Raw genomic sequence first — 12420 nt, 5'->3', positions numbered from 1 at the left:
AAAGCTGTGGCTTAGAAAGTTCAAATAATTTGGCCCTGGTCACAGAGATAGGAAGTGGCTAGCTTGGAACCCAGGTGTATCTGAATCAAACTGGATCATTTTGCCCACTTTCCTAATAGGAGGGGGCTAAAGTGGACCCAGAGGAAGCCTGAGATCTGTTCCAGCAGTGTCTTTCAGCGACCCACTCAGTCTATGATTCCTTATCTTTCTAGAGGAACCCTAAAAGGACCATAATGGTGATGCATGCTCTTAGAGAATTCATTTTTTTTTCCCTTTCCGACAACCCAGGAAGCAACGGAGCTTAAGGAAAGGATTGCCCATATCCAGATTAGGGAAGGCTGTAGATAGGAGCACTTCAGTTTGACCTAGAAGAGTCAATTATTACATTTGATGGTGGTTCAGAATGCAACTTAGATTCAGTTACTTATTTGTAACCAACAGCTCAGCATAAAAGGCGTTAGAATTTCTTGGGGCTGATAGATGGGAAGCTCCATCATTTCATTGAATTTAATTTTTAGGCTCCCACTATGAAAACTTTTGCATTGGAATTTCCCACATTTGAGGAAACCACAGGGGTCAGCATATCTGGAATGCAATGGATAAGCCTCACCCTGGGAAAACCACCTTCACCACTTTGTGATCATGATATCTCCCCTGCCAGGTAGGTACACATCAAGAATTTATCAAGGGAATTTACATATGAAGTGTGCCTTGTGGCAAAGACAACATGGAATATCCTCCATGCCACTTGGCAGGCGCTAAGGGGTGTAACCCACCCCAGGTAAGGGGGAAATGCCTTGTTTACTTGCCTGGAGCAGGACAACAGTGCTTTCTAGGAACCAGCATGTCTGGGGCACAGGGGACAGGTAGATCAGATAGTCTGGGGGATTTTCAGGAAGCACTGTGTTTTGACCAGGATCTAGCTGGCCAGTGGGGCAGTAGTCACTCATGGAACAGTTTCTTCTCCACAAAAGGTATTTTCATAAAGTACAAATCCCTGTCATTTAAAAACCCTACTTCACACCCTTATGCTACTAGCTATTATCAAACCGCTCATGGAAACTCATTATATAAAATATTTTATGTTGCATGTCTACTCCAATTTCACTATAATCCGATTTCTGGCCCCACCCTACACTGGCAGACTTTTTGCTCATTCAAAAATCACCTTCTCCCTTAGCCAGTTTGGCTCAGTAGTTAGAGCAGCGGTCACCAACCTTTTGGACCTCACGAACCACCAGTGGTCTGCGCACCACCAGTTGGCGACCACTGAGTTAGAGGGTTGGCCCTCAGACTGAAAGGTCTCAGGTTCATTTCCGTCAAGGGCATGTACCTCGGTTGCAGGCTCGATTCCCAGGCCCAGTCAAGGCACATGTGCAAGAAGCAACCAATTGATGTGTCTTTCTCATATTGATGTTTCTCTCTCTCCGTCTCCCCCCCCCCCCCCTTCCACTCTCTCTAAGAATCAATGGGAAAAAAATATCTTCAGGTGAGGATTAACACCAAAAATATCACCTTTAAACCAAACCCAATGGTCAGTCCTGTCATTTTTACTACCAATGCACCTGGTCCACATCTCTATTATAGCATTTATTACATACCTGAGTTTTATTATTCATCTTTGTATCTTAGTACTAATGAAAGTTATAGGCACAAGGTAGATACTAAATATTTGTAAATCCAACAAATGTTTATTGTACACACTATATCAGGCACTATACGAGGTGCTGGGGACAGAAAAACAGCCCAAACCTCAAGTTCCTATTTTTACAGCAATGTTTGAACCATCTCATTTAAAAAATGAGTGCTTAAGAGTGGCCAAAGATAATAGCCAATTAACCAGAGCTGGGAAATTCAAATCTAGGCTGTAACTTTGACTGTAGTGTAAAGCTTCTTGTATATTACATGTCATTGAGTCCGCTCAGACTCCTGGCAAGCCATAAATGAGTTCTGTCCCCAGTGTCCTATCCTCAACAGTCCTGCTCAACTCCTGTAAACTCATGCCTATGGCTTCTTTTATGGAGTCAATTCACCTTATACTTGGTCTTCCTCTTTTCCTGCTGTCTTCTATTTTCCCCGGCATTAATGTCTTTTCCAAAGAACCCTGCCTTCTCATGGTATACATAGAGTAGGCCAATAGGCCTCTTACATAGCACTTAGTTCATTCCCAATAATGTTCTAGGTGTTAACAGATGTCAATTCTTTAATCCTCTCAACAGTCTTACGAGGTAGGCACTATTATTTTACAAAAGAGGAAAGAGGCACTGAGAGTAATTTGTCCAAAAGTTACACAGCTACTTAAGAGTAAGGCTGGCAGAGAAGCAGTACAGTAATGCTGTAGGAGGCTCATGGAAAATGTATTTGGCAAAGCACCCAGCAAGCAGTGTCTAGAGATCCTGGATTGCCTAGCTGAGCATTTTGAAGTTCTCTAAACCAGTTGCTAGCAACCATCTTTTCCTATAAGCCAGCAGTTCTCAACCTGTGGGTCGCGACCATCAGAAAACACATATAGCATATCAGATATTTACATTACGATTCCTAACAGTAGCAAAATTATAGTTATGAAGTAGCAACGAAAATAATTTTATGGTTGGGGGTCACCACATGAGGAACTGTATTAAAGGGTCGGGGCATTAGGAAGGTTGAGAATCACTGTAAGCCATAGTAAAAAAAAAAAAAAATACTACGTTGTAACCAAGTACATTCAGATGTTCACATGTACACATACTTTATATATCTATACTCACACATATAGTGTCCCCCAAAAATGTATACACACACTTTGAATAATTATAAAGGCAGTATTTATTAAAATACATTTCATTTTCAAAATTGAGCTATCAGCTATTAAAGTGTGTGTACATTTTGGAGGGATACCTTGTATATAGATTTATAATTATATACTTAAAAGTTAACTTTCTTAAAAGAATACTTCTCATTTCATGTGCCATGCATGCACTGATACTTTTTATTCTATTTTACTTTATTAAAGGCTGATTTAACCTCCTAAATTGATTCATGATCCACACTAATGGGTGGTAACTGTATGAAAAGTACTTTAGGTGCTGTTCTCTGAAACAAGTAGTAGTGAGACATAACCAGTGATGTGCTTTGGAAAGATAAAATTAAGCAGCAGCAAAAATGATGAGAAAAAAAGGAGAATGTAACAATAATACTGGAGAGTGAATGGGAATGAAGAGAGCATTTCAGGGGCTTTTGTTTAACATAGAATAATATGAACTTACTGACTGGGTATGCAAGGAAAAGGAGACAGCAGAGCCAGACACAATGCTGTGATTTCCAGCCCCGGCGGCTGGGCACATGGAGTGCCTGTAAAAGGAATGGGGAAGTCAGGGAGAGGCAAGTATATGTGTATGTAAGATTATCAATTCTATTTTGAACAAAGAATGTTTGTAAGATTCGGAGAAAATCGATAGTAGGTAACCTGACTGTAGCACAGAAATTAATATTAGACCCAAACAGAAATGTATGGTTTAATTCAAAAGGGTAGTTCAAGTTACAACAGAAGATGAGATACCCCAAAAATAAAGAGAGGGGGAAAAAAGTTTATCTTTATGTTTAAGAGAAGGAAAAGGAAGAGAAGTTCCATAGGGAATGAATTAAAAGCGGCAAATGCTACTTAGGTGGAGAGCTCAGGGCTGGGAAAACAGCACTGGATTTAGCTAATAAGAGTAAGAAGTATCACACTTGAGTGGTGGGGGGAGCCAAATTCAAAACGGTTAAGCGTGAGCGATGGTTAGAAAATGAAAAAAATTCAAGGTTGTCTAGGCCCTTCCCGGATCGTCTCCTGCCAGAAGCACTGGTTAGATGTGTAGTCATAGGGCTCTTTGGGGGGCGGGGGTGGTGCCTGCGGCCTCCAGACAGTGATCTGGGTGATCAAGTGTTCGCTAAGGCCCAGGCTAGCATCTGCTCGTTGGCCTCTGACGCGCTGTCAGCGGCCCGCCTCAGCGCCAGGGTGGTCCCCGCTCCCCGCCGCGCTCCGGGCCTGGACGTGGGAGGCGAAGGCAGCGAGCATTTCCTGGGCGGTGAGGTGGGCGCCGCGCATCACCAGGCGGTGCCCGTCTCCTGGGGAAGAAGCGAATGAATCAGGTAGGAGGCCAACGGGGCCCAGGGGGCGCGGGCTGCCTGCCGCCCCTCCCGCCGACTCCCCACGCGAGCCCACCGAAAAGCACATCCACGCAGGGCTCGGAGCCGTCGTGCCTCACATCCACAATCACGGAGCATTTCAGGTTGGTGGCGCGGACCTTCTCGCGGCTCACCGCCTGGAGGAAGGTCCTGCGGTGGGAGAGCGGCGTGAGCGCGGGCCGCAGGGGGTGAGACCCCCGGCGGCAGACAAGTGCGTCCTTTTCCGTCCCCTCTCCCTTCCCCTGGTACCTCGTAGACTCCACGTTGTTCTCGAAGGGGCAGAACTGAACCCGAACCTCCTTGACCGCACGGAGTCCTAGCCGAGCCAAGGCCGCCGCCGCCGCCATGGTAACCTCGGCCCCGGAAGCACTCGCCGGGCCGGAGGTGCCGCCAGGGAAGGAGAGCGGCCGCGCAGCCGCAGGCCCCGCCCCCCGGCTTCCGCCGAGTACAGGCGCCCCGTCGCGGATCACGTGGGACGGCCGGCCTGGGCTCCCCGGCCCCAGACGAGGAGCGGTGCTTTCGGCACAGGTGACAGAGGGGCCCGAAGTAATCGGTCAGCGAATCCTACCGCCACTCACAGCCCGGTTGTGCCACAGCAAAGGCTGTGTAAAGCCCTGCACCTGCCTTCCCCTTCCGCTCCCTGCTGTGCCCACCTCGGTCAACACCATCTTAGGTGCTGTCCCTTAGGAGGACACCGTCACCACGGCAGGGACATTGAAAATTAAACCTGTTGAACTGAGTAACCAAAGCTTAAACGGGAAGGTCCTGCAGCCCAATATGGTCCCACGGCTGAAAGCAGGAATGGGGGGACAGGGTAATACAAGCCTGGGGACCGATCCAGCTACAGACTGCTTCACCTCCGGTTCCTGATGTACTAACTTTATGTTTGGTCTTCTCTAGACACTTAAGTGGCATCTAGGCTCTCTGTTTCCTGCAGCTTTTTCTCATTCCCTTTCCTCTGGGATACAACCCTATGGCCTCCTCCTCCCAGTGTCTAGCCCCCAGACGTCTTCACTGATGGGGAGTTAGGCCTGAGCTTCCTGGCTCCAGGCTGTGGTGTTGCCATTTACTCTGGATTCTCAGCTTGTACGCCCAGGCGGTGTAGTTTGTCCTCACGTATGTTTTCTTCCAAGCTTCCAGGTGAAGGCTTCTTTAACAGGCAGTTCCAATGTCTGGGCTTTCCCAGCCAGAAATGCAGAGCATTGGCTTCCTGACTGCTGATTGGACTCCTTAGGGTTCAGGACTGGTCTCCAGGCAGGAAAGAAAAGGCAGTTGCCACCAGGGGCGGTGCTGGTGCTGCCTCAGGGCCAGCCAGGCCTGCTGATTTCCCACCAGGTAAGCCTCGGGGCTAGGTCCCCCACCCCAAAGCATGCTCAGCAGCTGATCTGTCTGTGTTGGGGGTGCTCCAGGCCGAAGAGGGGGCTCCAAGCTCTCCAGGCTGTTGAGGCTGCTGCTGGGCAATTCCGAGGTTTGGACCTCCTTACATGCACCTGGTAAGGCAGGAGTGGAAGGGAGATGGCTGCTGGGGAGTTGCTGAAGCCAGATCAATGATGAGTTTGGGGAATGGGGCCTTTAAAGTAATAAGTGAGGGCCCAGAGAGCCTGGAGTTGAGAAGGGGGAGTGACTCACAGCAACAAGGAGGCCTTCTGTGGACTTGAGTCTTGGGCAGGGGCTGCTGCAATAGACACAGCAGGGCCCCATCCAGCTGCTGGAAGATGTTGAGCATGAGCAGATTCTGGCGAAGTTCAGGGGACAGGCCCCACCGCTCTTCTTCCAACAGCTCTCGGACCACTCCAAAATCTTGTCTAAGCTGCAGTGTCCCCTGCAGGCTGAAGGCCGAGGTACAATGTGACCACCTGACCCTCTGGCCTCCCTAAACTGCTCTGCCCCACTTATCCCCTCCCCTTTTCCAGTTCCATTCATCCCCCTGCCACTACTTTCTTTTCTCCCCACCTGAACCGGATCCCATGGGTGAGGATGTGGTCAAGCCAGGCACTCAGGATGGCTGTCAATGCCTGGACAAGGGCAGGGGCCTGGGCTGGAGGTAGCAAACCCTGCAATCCTTGCAATACAGGCTCCAGTACAGTGCGGACCACCAACCCAGCATACTCACTAGGAATGCTGGGAAGTTCTGGGGTAAGAGAAAAGGAAGGACAGAATATAAGGTTACTGAGATCTACTGAGCACCTAATGAAGTGACTGGGGGAAGACAGTAGACTTTCCAGTGTGGGGGTAGGATTTGGAGGGGTCTGGATACTCTTACCCCCTGGGAACCCTGAGGATGCTGGAATGAGGAGTTACCAGGACAAAGACGATGCCGCCAGTACCGACCCCGAGGCATGTGAAGTTCGAAGCCCTGTGTAGCCTGTTTATAGCATTGTTGGAAAAAGAGACTCAGTGACTCTTCAGGCAGGAGCTGTGGACATAGTGACAAAGTAAAACGGGATTATCTGTTAGGGGCTTGTCAAGTTCTGATGCTTTTCTAAATCTGAGGTGTTTAACCTGGCATCCATAAAACCCAAGAACAAAATTGTAGCCGAAACCGGTTTGGCTCAGTGGATAGAGCGTCGGCCTGCGGACTGAAAGGTCCCAGGTTCGATTCCGGTCAAGGGCATGTACCTGGGTTGCGGGCATATCCCCAGTAGGAGATGTGCAGGAGGCAGCTGATTGATGTTTCTCTCTCATCGATGTTTCTAACTCTCTATCTCTCTCCCTTCCTCTCTGTAAAAAATCAATAAAATATATTAAAAAAAAAAAAGAACAAAATTGTATACATAATTGTGTGGGCTCAGGCATTTTCTGAGGACGGATGCCATTGCTTTTACTGGATTTTCCAAAAGGTTTGAACCCAGAAAAGATTATGGATAATTGCCCTAAGATTATCCTGCTCTTCCCAGCTTGGTTCAGAGGATAGAAATCCTCCGGATTAATTTTCTCCTATAGGAACATTAATAGGAAAAAGAGAGAGACCCTCACCACAACCAATGTTCAAAAGCAAATGTGAGGGAGAGGCTGAAGAAAAGGGAGCTGTACAATATCTGGCTATCATTTATGAAAGGAAAACAGGAACTGTGTGTAGATCAGGAGCAATGACTAACTTTCTGAGATTCAAGAACCTTTGGGATGTCTTTACACTGAGTATTCTAACAGCCTACTTGCATTTCTCCAGAGCAGCGCAACCCATAAAGTAAGGAAAGGTCCATGTGCTGCTTTGGTTTCTTCGGTTTGATAGGTTTTGTTCGTTTTTTAAATATATATTTTGATTTCAGAGAGGAAGAGAGAGATGGACGGAGGGAGGGAGGGAGGGAAGGAGAGAGAGAGAGAGAGAGAGAGAGAGAGAGAGAGAGAGAGAGAGAGAGAGAACATCAGTGATGAGAGAGAATCATTGATTGGCTGCCTCCTACATGCTCCACACTGGGGATTGAACCTGCAACCCAGGCATGTGCCCTTGACCAGAATTGAACCAGGGACCCTTCAGTCTGAAAGGCCAACACTCTGTCCACTGAGCCAAACCAGCTAGAGCTAGGTTTTGTTTTTGAAAGGGGAGAAGATAACAGAAGAGGGGGTCTCTAGAGCCCATCTTGGAGGAGAAGAACCCCAAGAAATAGGGTGTGTAGTAGCAGGTCTGTAAAGAAAAGGTTCCTGGTACATATCCTGACAATAGCCTCCCTAAACCAAACCTCTTCTCTCCTCCCCAAAATCAGTACCCCCTCCTTCCTTATTTATGCCAAGGAAATGACACCTCTGTCAACTGATATTGCTAGGGAACCCCTGCACTCAATACTCAGTAAATACAAGATCACACGATGAGACAGTCTCTCTCTCTCTGGGACAGTCCAGCCCAGTTGGGGAGAAAACTCACAACATCAGTTCTTCTTTTTCATCCCAGCACTGTATGTGGCGGAATGCCCAGATAGAGGAGCAAGGCATCAGAGTGCTCTGTACAGTGTTTGGTTCACACAGTGAGCACACTACCTCTGTTCCTTTTGCTCTGTTCTCACCACTGCTACCAAGAGCTGGACGGTATGTCTCCTCACCTCCCTTCCATCCTGACCACTGTAGCTGGATCAAACACCATCACCACCTTCACTGTTCCCCTCCCACTCTTGCAGTGGCTCCCTATCACTCATTAGATAAAGTCTTGTCTCTGTGCACTAGTGTTCAATGCCCTCCATCTGCTTCCTCCTCCACAGTCCCTCACCCCACCCCAAACACACACAAACCCACTACATACAAAGGGAGTTTCTGCTTTGGTCAGGCCATCTCTCCACTACTCTCCCAAGGAACTATGAACTGTCCACCTCCTGCCACTCCTCTAAAGCTGCCAAGCCACCCGTGAGCCATAGGCCTTGTATGAAGCTTCTGTCACCACATGCCCGCCATTGTCTTCTGTCCGAAGAGCTCCCATGACCATCACTGTCCACCCTAATCATAAGGAGCCTGCTTTGGGGCATGCTGAGTTGAAGAAGGCAGCAGTAAATGAAGGTGGAAATGTCCAAGAGGCAGATGCAGATGCGAGATTAGGGCTAAACTGGGGCTGGAGTGGGGGTGCATAGCACCAAGGCACTGTGAGTAGCAGGAATGCAGAGAGAAAAGAGCAGGGAGACAAGGACTGAACTCTACAGCTTTGGCCTTACTCAGGGCAATGAGGAGAAATTTGGGTAGGAAGAGAAGACAAACAATATAGACATCTTCCATAGTAATAGATAAAATGGAAGCATAATAGTTTTATTCATAAATTTAGAAGAAAATAAGAAATGTTAGAAGAAACAGCCAAGCCCAACCTGCGAGGCTCAGTGGTTGAGTTTCGACCTATGAACCAGCAAGTCATGGTTCAATTCCCAGTCGGGGCACATGCCCAGGTTGTGGGCTCATCTCTGGTAGGGGCATGCAGGAGGCAGCCGTTCAATGATTCTCTCTCATTGTTGATGTTTCTATCGCTCCCTCTCCCTTCCTCTCTGAAATCAATAAAAATATATTTAAAAAGAAGAAGAAGAAACAGCCAAGAGTGGATGAAAGTTACCACTGTGGAACAGGAATCAGGTGGGAGTGGACATTAGAAACCTTCTAAAATTGTATTCTATTTCACTTTTAAACTATGGACATGTATTACTTTTTTAAAAATATGTTTTTATTGATTTGAGAGAGGGAGGGATAGAGAGATAGAAACATCATTGAGAGAGATATCGATCAGCTGCCTCCTGTATGCCCCCACTGGGGCTTGAGCCCACAATCTGAGCATGTGCCCTGACCAGGAATGGAACCAATGAACTCGTGGTTCATGGGTTGATGCTCAACAACTGAGCCACACCAGCTGGGCTGGACATGGATTACTTTAATAAAGTACAAATTATATGTTTTAAAAAGAGGAGAAACATTGTACTAAAAACTAGTAAATAAAAGGACTCAACCATTTATCTTGCTTTTTCTCTACAAAATAGACCTCAGAATAATTGAATAATTAATGAGGGCAAGTTTCATTTTATAGGAGTAATCCAAGTAATAAAAGAAAAATAAATGATAGAATTGGAATATCACCACTTTGCACCCCCTAATGAAATCATGGATCTAGCCCTAGCCAGTTTTCACAGTGGTTAGAGCATTGACCCTCAGACTGAAGGCTGGGGTACTGAATGCATGGGGGCACAAGCAAGAGGCAACCAATCAATGTTTCTCTCTCTCTCTCTCTCTCTCTCTCTCTCTCTCTCTCTCTCTAACTCCCTCTCCCTTCCCCTCTCTAAAAATCAATGGAAAAAAATATCCTCGGGTGTGGATTAACACACAAAAAAGAAAAGAAATCATGAATCTAGGCAATGATCAGCAGTGGCCGTTCACATGACCAAATGAGAGGCTGACATGGGGGAAGGGATACAAGATAAAACAAAATTGACCATGCGTTGATCATTGTTAAAGCCTCTGTGGTAGGAATATGGGACTTCATTATACCCTTCTCTCTACTTGTGTATGTTTGAAATTTTCCATAATAAAAAGTTAAGTAGAACAAAAAATGAACAAAGCAACAAAGATAAATTTAGCAGAGACTCCAAGAAGATTCCAAGTCTCTGAGATGTTCTGTGCCCCACGCCCATCCCCAACACAAAAGCTAGCCACTGTCCGGGGCCCTGCTCTCCTCACCTGGATCTGTATTGTCAGCTTCCGGATTTCCAGGCCCAGCTGCTGCTCCACCTCCAGGGCCAAGCTGTCCTCTGAGGCCAGGCTAGAGAGAACTTCTGCCTGATGTAACAGAGGCTTTGGCAGAAACAGGGAGTGAGGTCTGAGCCCAGCCTAGGCGGCTCCCCTCCCCATCCCTAGCTACTTACAGGTAAGTCCTTCTGGATCAGAGGCAGGAAGGAACCTGGGGCCCATGCTGCCAGATGCTGCTGAGCTCTGCCCCAAAACCAGAGCAAGGTTGTCTGCAAGGTGCAGAGCCCCAGGGCAAGGGGTACAGGGCCTGGGGAGGGGAGGGACAAGTCTCTGAGGGGTCATGGAGCACCTCTGGGAGGAGCCAGCCTTTAGAACACAGGGAAAGAAGAAAGGAGATATCCTCAGCTGTGCTCCTGTTTGGCCAACCCCAACTGCTTGTCTCACCTGGAGGCTGACAGAGGAGCAGCCCTGACTTGGGCTCTCGAAGGGCCTCCAAGAGAGGAGGGAAGAGCTGCTGCAGAAGTGCGGTGGTATGAGAGGATGAGGAAAGGCGGCTCTGATCACCAGCAGACCCCAAGGCTTGGCAGAAGACTGCAGACGAGGGGGCACAGTTTGATAGGGAAAGGTCAACTGGGGCTTGTGTCACTCCCACTGCCCCTTTCTCCTCACCTTGGTCCCAGCTCGAGATAAGAGACTGATGAAACAGGCTGTGACACAGAGAAGCCAGCTCCTTCTCACACTCCTGGGGCAGGGACGCTAATGGAAGAAATGACTCGCGCCTGCAAACAAGGCCTCCATTTTCTACAACCACTGCCCGGGCGACGATGGGGGGAGAGTGGAGGCATCCCCCCCAAACTCAAGACGCGGGTGAAAAGCAAGACTTTGCCTAGAAGGCGCAGAAGGGATAGCCTGGATCCCCGGGTTGCAGAGGGGTAGGGGAGCCAGGGGGTGTTCATTTTAAAGGGCCTGCCTTTGTAGTCAGGCTGGCAGGTGAGAGGCGACTAACGGAGAAAGGGCTCCAGCCTTCCCACACGCCCGCCCAAGGCCACCACTCACCCCGACTCGGCGGCGGTGCCGGTGCCGCTGCTCCGGGGTCCCTCCAGGGTCCGAGACTGAGGTCCAGACGCTGAGCACAGGCTGCCCACAGCAGGGTCCAGTACTGGCTCCACAGGGCTCCCGCCCCACCAAGCCCCGGTCCACCGCCGGCCGAACCCGCCACGCCCCCGACCAAGCCCAAGAGACCCAGCAGCAGCTCCCGCTCCTCACACCACCACGAGCCGAGCTGGTCCCACGAGCCCGATCCCCTGAGCGCCTCCTGCAGCCGCCCAGCCACCTGGGAACCCCGCTCCTCCGCCAGGAGGCAGAGCACGCGGCCCGGGGGGAAAGGGCGCGCTGCCCCCGGGACGTGGCGTGAGGCTTTTCCCTGCAGCTGGTGGTAGGTGGGAAGCGCCAGCAGCAGGTCCGCCAGCTGAGATGACAGGACGCGGCTGGCGGGCGCCCGGCCCAGAGCGCGGAGCTGCGCCTCGATGACGGCATCCAGGCGTTGGGCGGCCAGTCCGACCGGGCGCGCCAGGAGCAGCGGCTCGGGAATCTCTCCAAGGCCGGTCCGCGGGGCTGTCTTTCGGGGAAGCGGCGGCAGCAGGTCGCGGCACAGCTGAGGCCAGGGGTCCGGGCCCGGGAACGGCGCGCCGGGCTCCAGCATCCTCAGGAGGCGCACGGCCGCCTGGAGGTGGCGGGCGCAGTCCCGCACTTGCAGGAGCCGCTCCCGCTCGCGGTGCAGCCGCAGCAACACGGCCCGGAGACGCTGCAGCGCGGGAGGGACCGGCCCGCCGGCGACGGCCTCCTGCCTCGGGTCGGCGGCGCCAGCCTCATAGTGGCTTCCCTTGTCCGTCGGCGCCGCCCACCACGGCTGCCCTCTGGCAGCTCCGCCGGGCCGCTGGTCCAAGCAGGGGAGGCTCCCGGCCACCGGCAGCCCCGACTCGCCGCGAACGTCCCCGCCGATGGCGCCCGCTCGCCTCCTCTCCCACGGCTCCTCCCCCGCGGCTCCCGCCGGCGCCCACGGCTGCGGCCCCGGAGCGAGCGGAGGCAGGCTATCGGAGCGGGACGCCCGGGCCATGGGTCGGCGGGCCC

General features: G+C 50.5%; 2 protein-coding genes and 1 pseudogene across 4 annotated transcripts; all 3 read right to left on the bottom strand.

Moving 5' to 3' along the window:
- Positions 1 to 482: 482 nt before the first annotated feature.
- LOC132214117 (U1 spliceosomal RNA) lies at positions 483 to 669 on the bottom strand (annotated as a pseudogene).
- A 1287-nt stretch (positions 670 to 1956) lies between these two features.
- Positions 1957 to 4720, bottom strand: MRPL53 (mitochondrial ribosomal protein L53). The gene is made up of 3 exons (XM_059659367.1): positions 4396 to 4720; positions 4184 to 4296; positions 1957 to 4086 (listed from the first exon to the last, which is right to left on the bottom strand). The coding sequence occupies exons 1-3, from the start codon at positions 4491 to 4493 to the stop codon at positions 3953 to 3955; spliced, it is 345 nt and encodes a 114-aa protein (XP_059515350.1). The 5' UTR covers positions 4494 to 4720; the 3' UTR covers positions 1957 to 3952.
- A 136-nt stretch (positions 4721 to 4856) lies between these two features.
- Positions 4857 to 12406, bottom strand: CCDC142 (coiled-coil domain containing 142). Of its 3 annotated transcripts, none has more exons than XM_059659362.1 (9): positions 11347 to 12406; positions 10960 to 11046; positions 10735 to 10881; positions 10467 to 10597; positions 10282 to 10395; positions 6448 to 6562; positions 6100 to 6277; positions 5776 to 5975; positions 4857 to 5636 (listed from the first exon to the last, which is right to left on the bottom strand). In XM_059659362.1, the coding sequence occupies exons 1-9, from the start codon at positions 12404 to 12406 to the stop codon at positions 5377 to 5379; spliced, it is 2292 nt and encodes a 763-aa protein (XP_059515345.1). In that variant the 3' UTR covers positions 4857 to 5376. The 3 variants fall into 3 exon arrangements, with proteins under 3 accessions (XP_059515345.1, XP_059515346.1, XP_059515347.1); XM_059659363.1 differs by having other exon boundaries at positions 10282 to 10380; XM_059659364.1 differs by lacking the exon at positions 6100 to 6277 and having other exon boundaries at positions 5382 to 5636.
- Positions 12407 to 12420: the final 14 nt, after the last annotated feature.

The sequence above is a fragment of the Myotis daubentonii genome, chromosome 12 (assembly GCF_963259705.1).
Source record: "Myotis daubentonii chromosome 12, mMyoDau2.1, whole genome shotgun sequence".
Classification (NCBI taxonomy): domain Eukaryota; kingdom Metazoa; phylum Chordata; class Mammalia; order Chiroptera; family Vespertilionidae; genus Myotis; species Myotis daubentonii.
The sequence above is the reverse complement of the archived record's forward strand: the minus strand, read 5'-3'. Positions and strand labels throughout refer to the sequence as shown.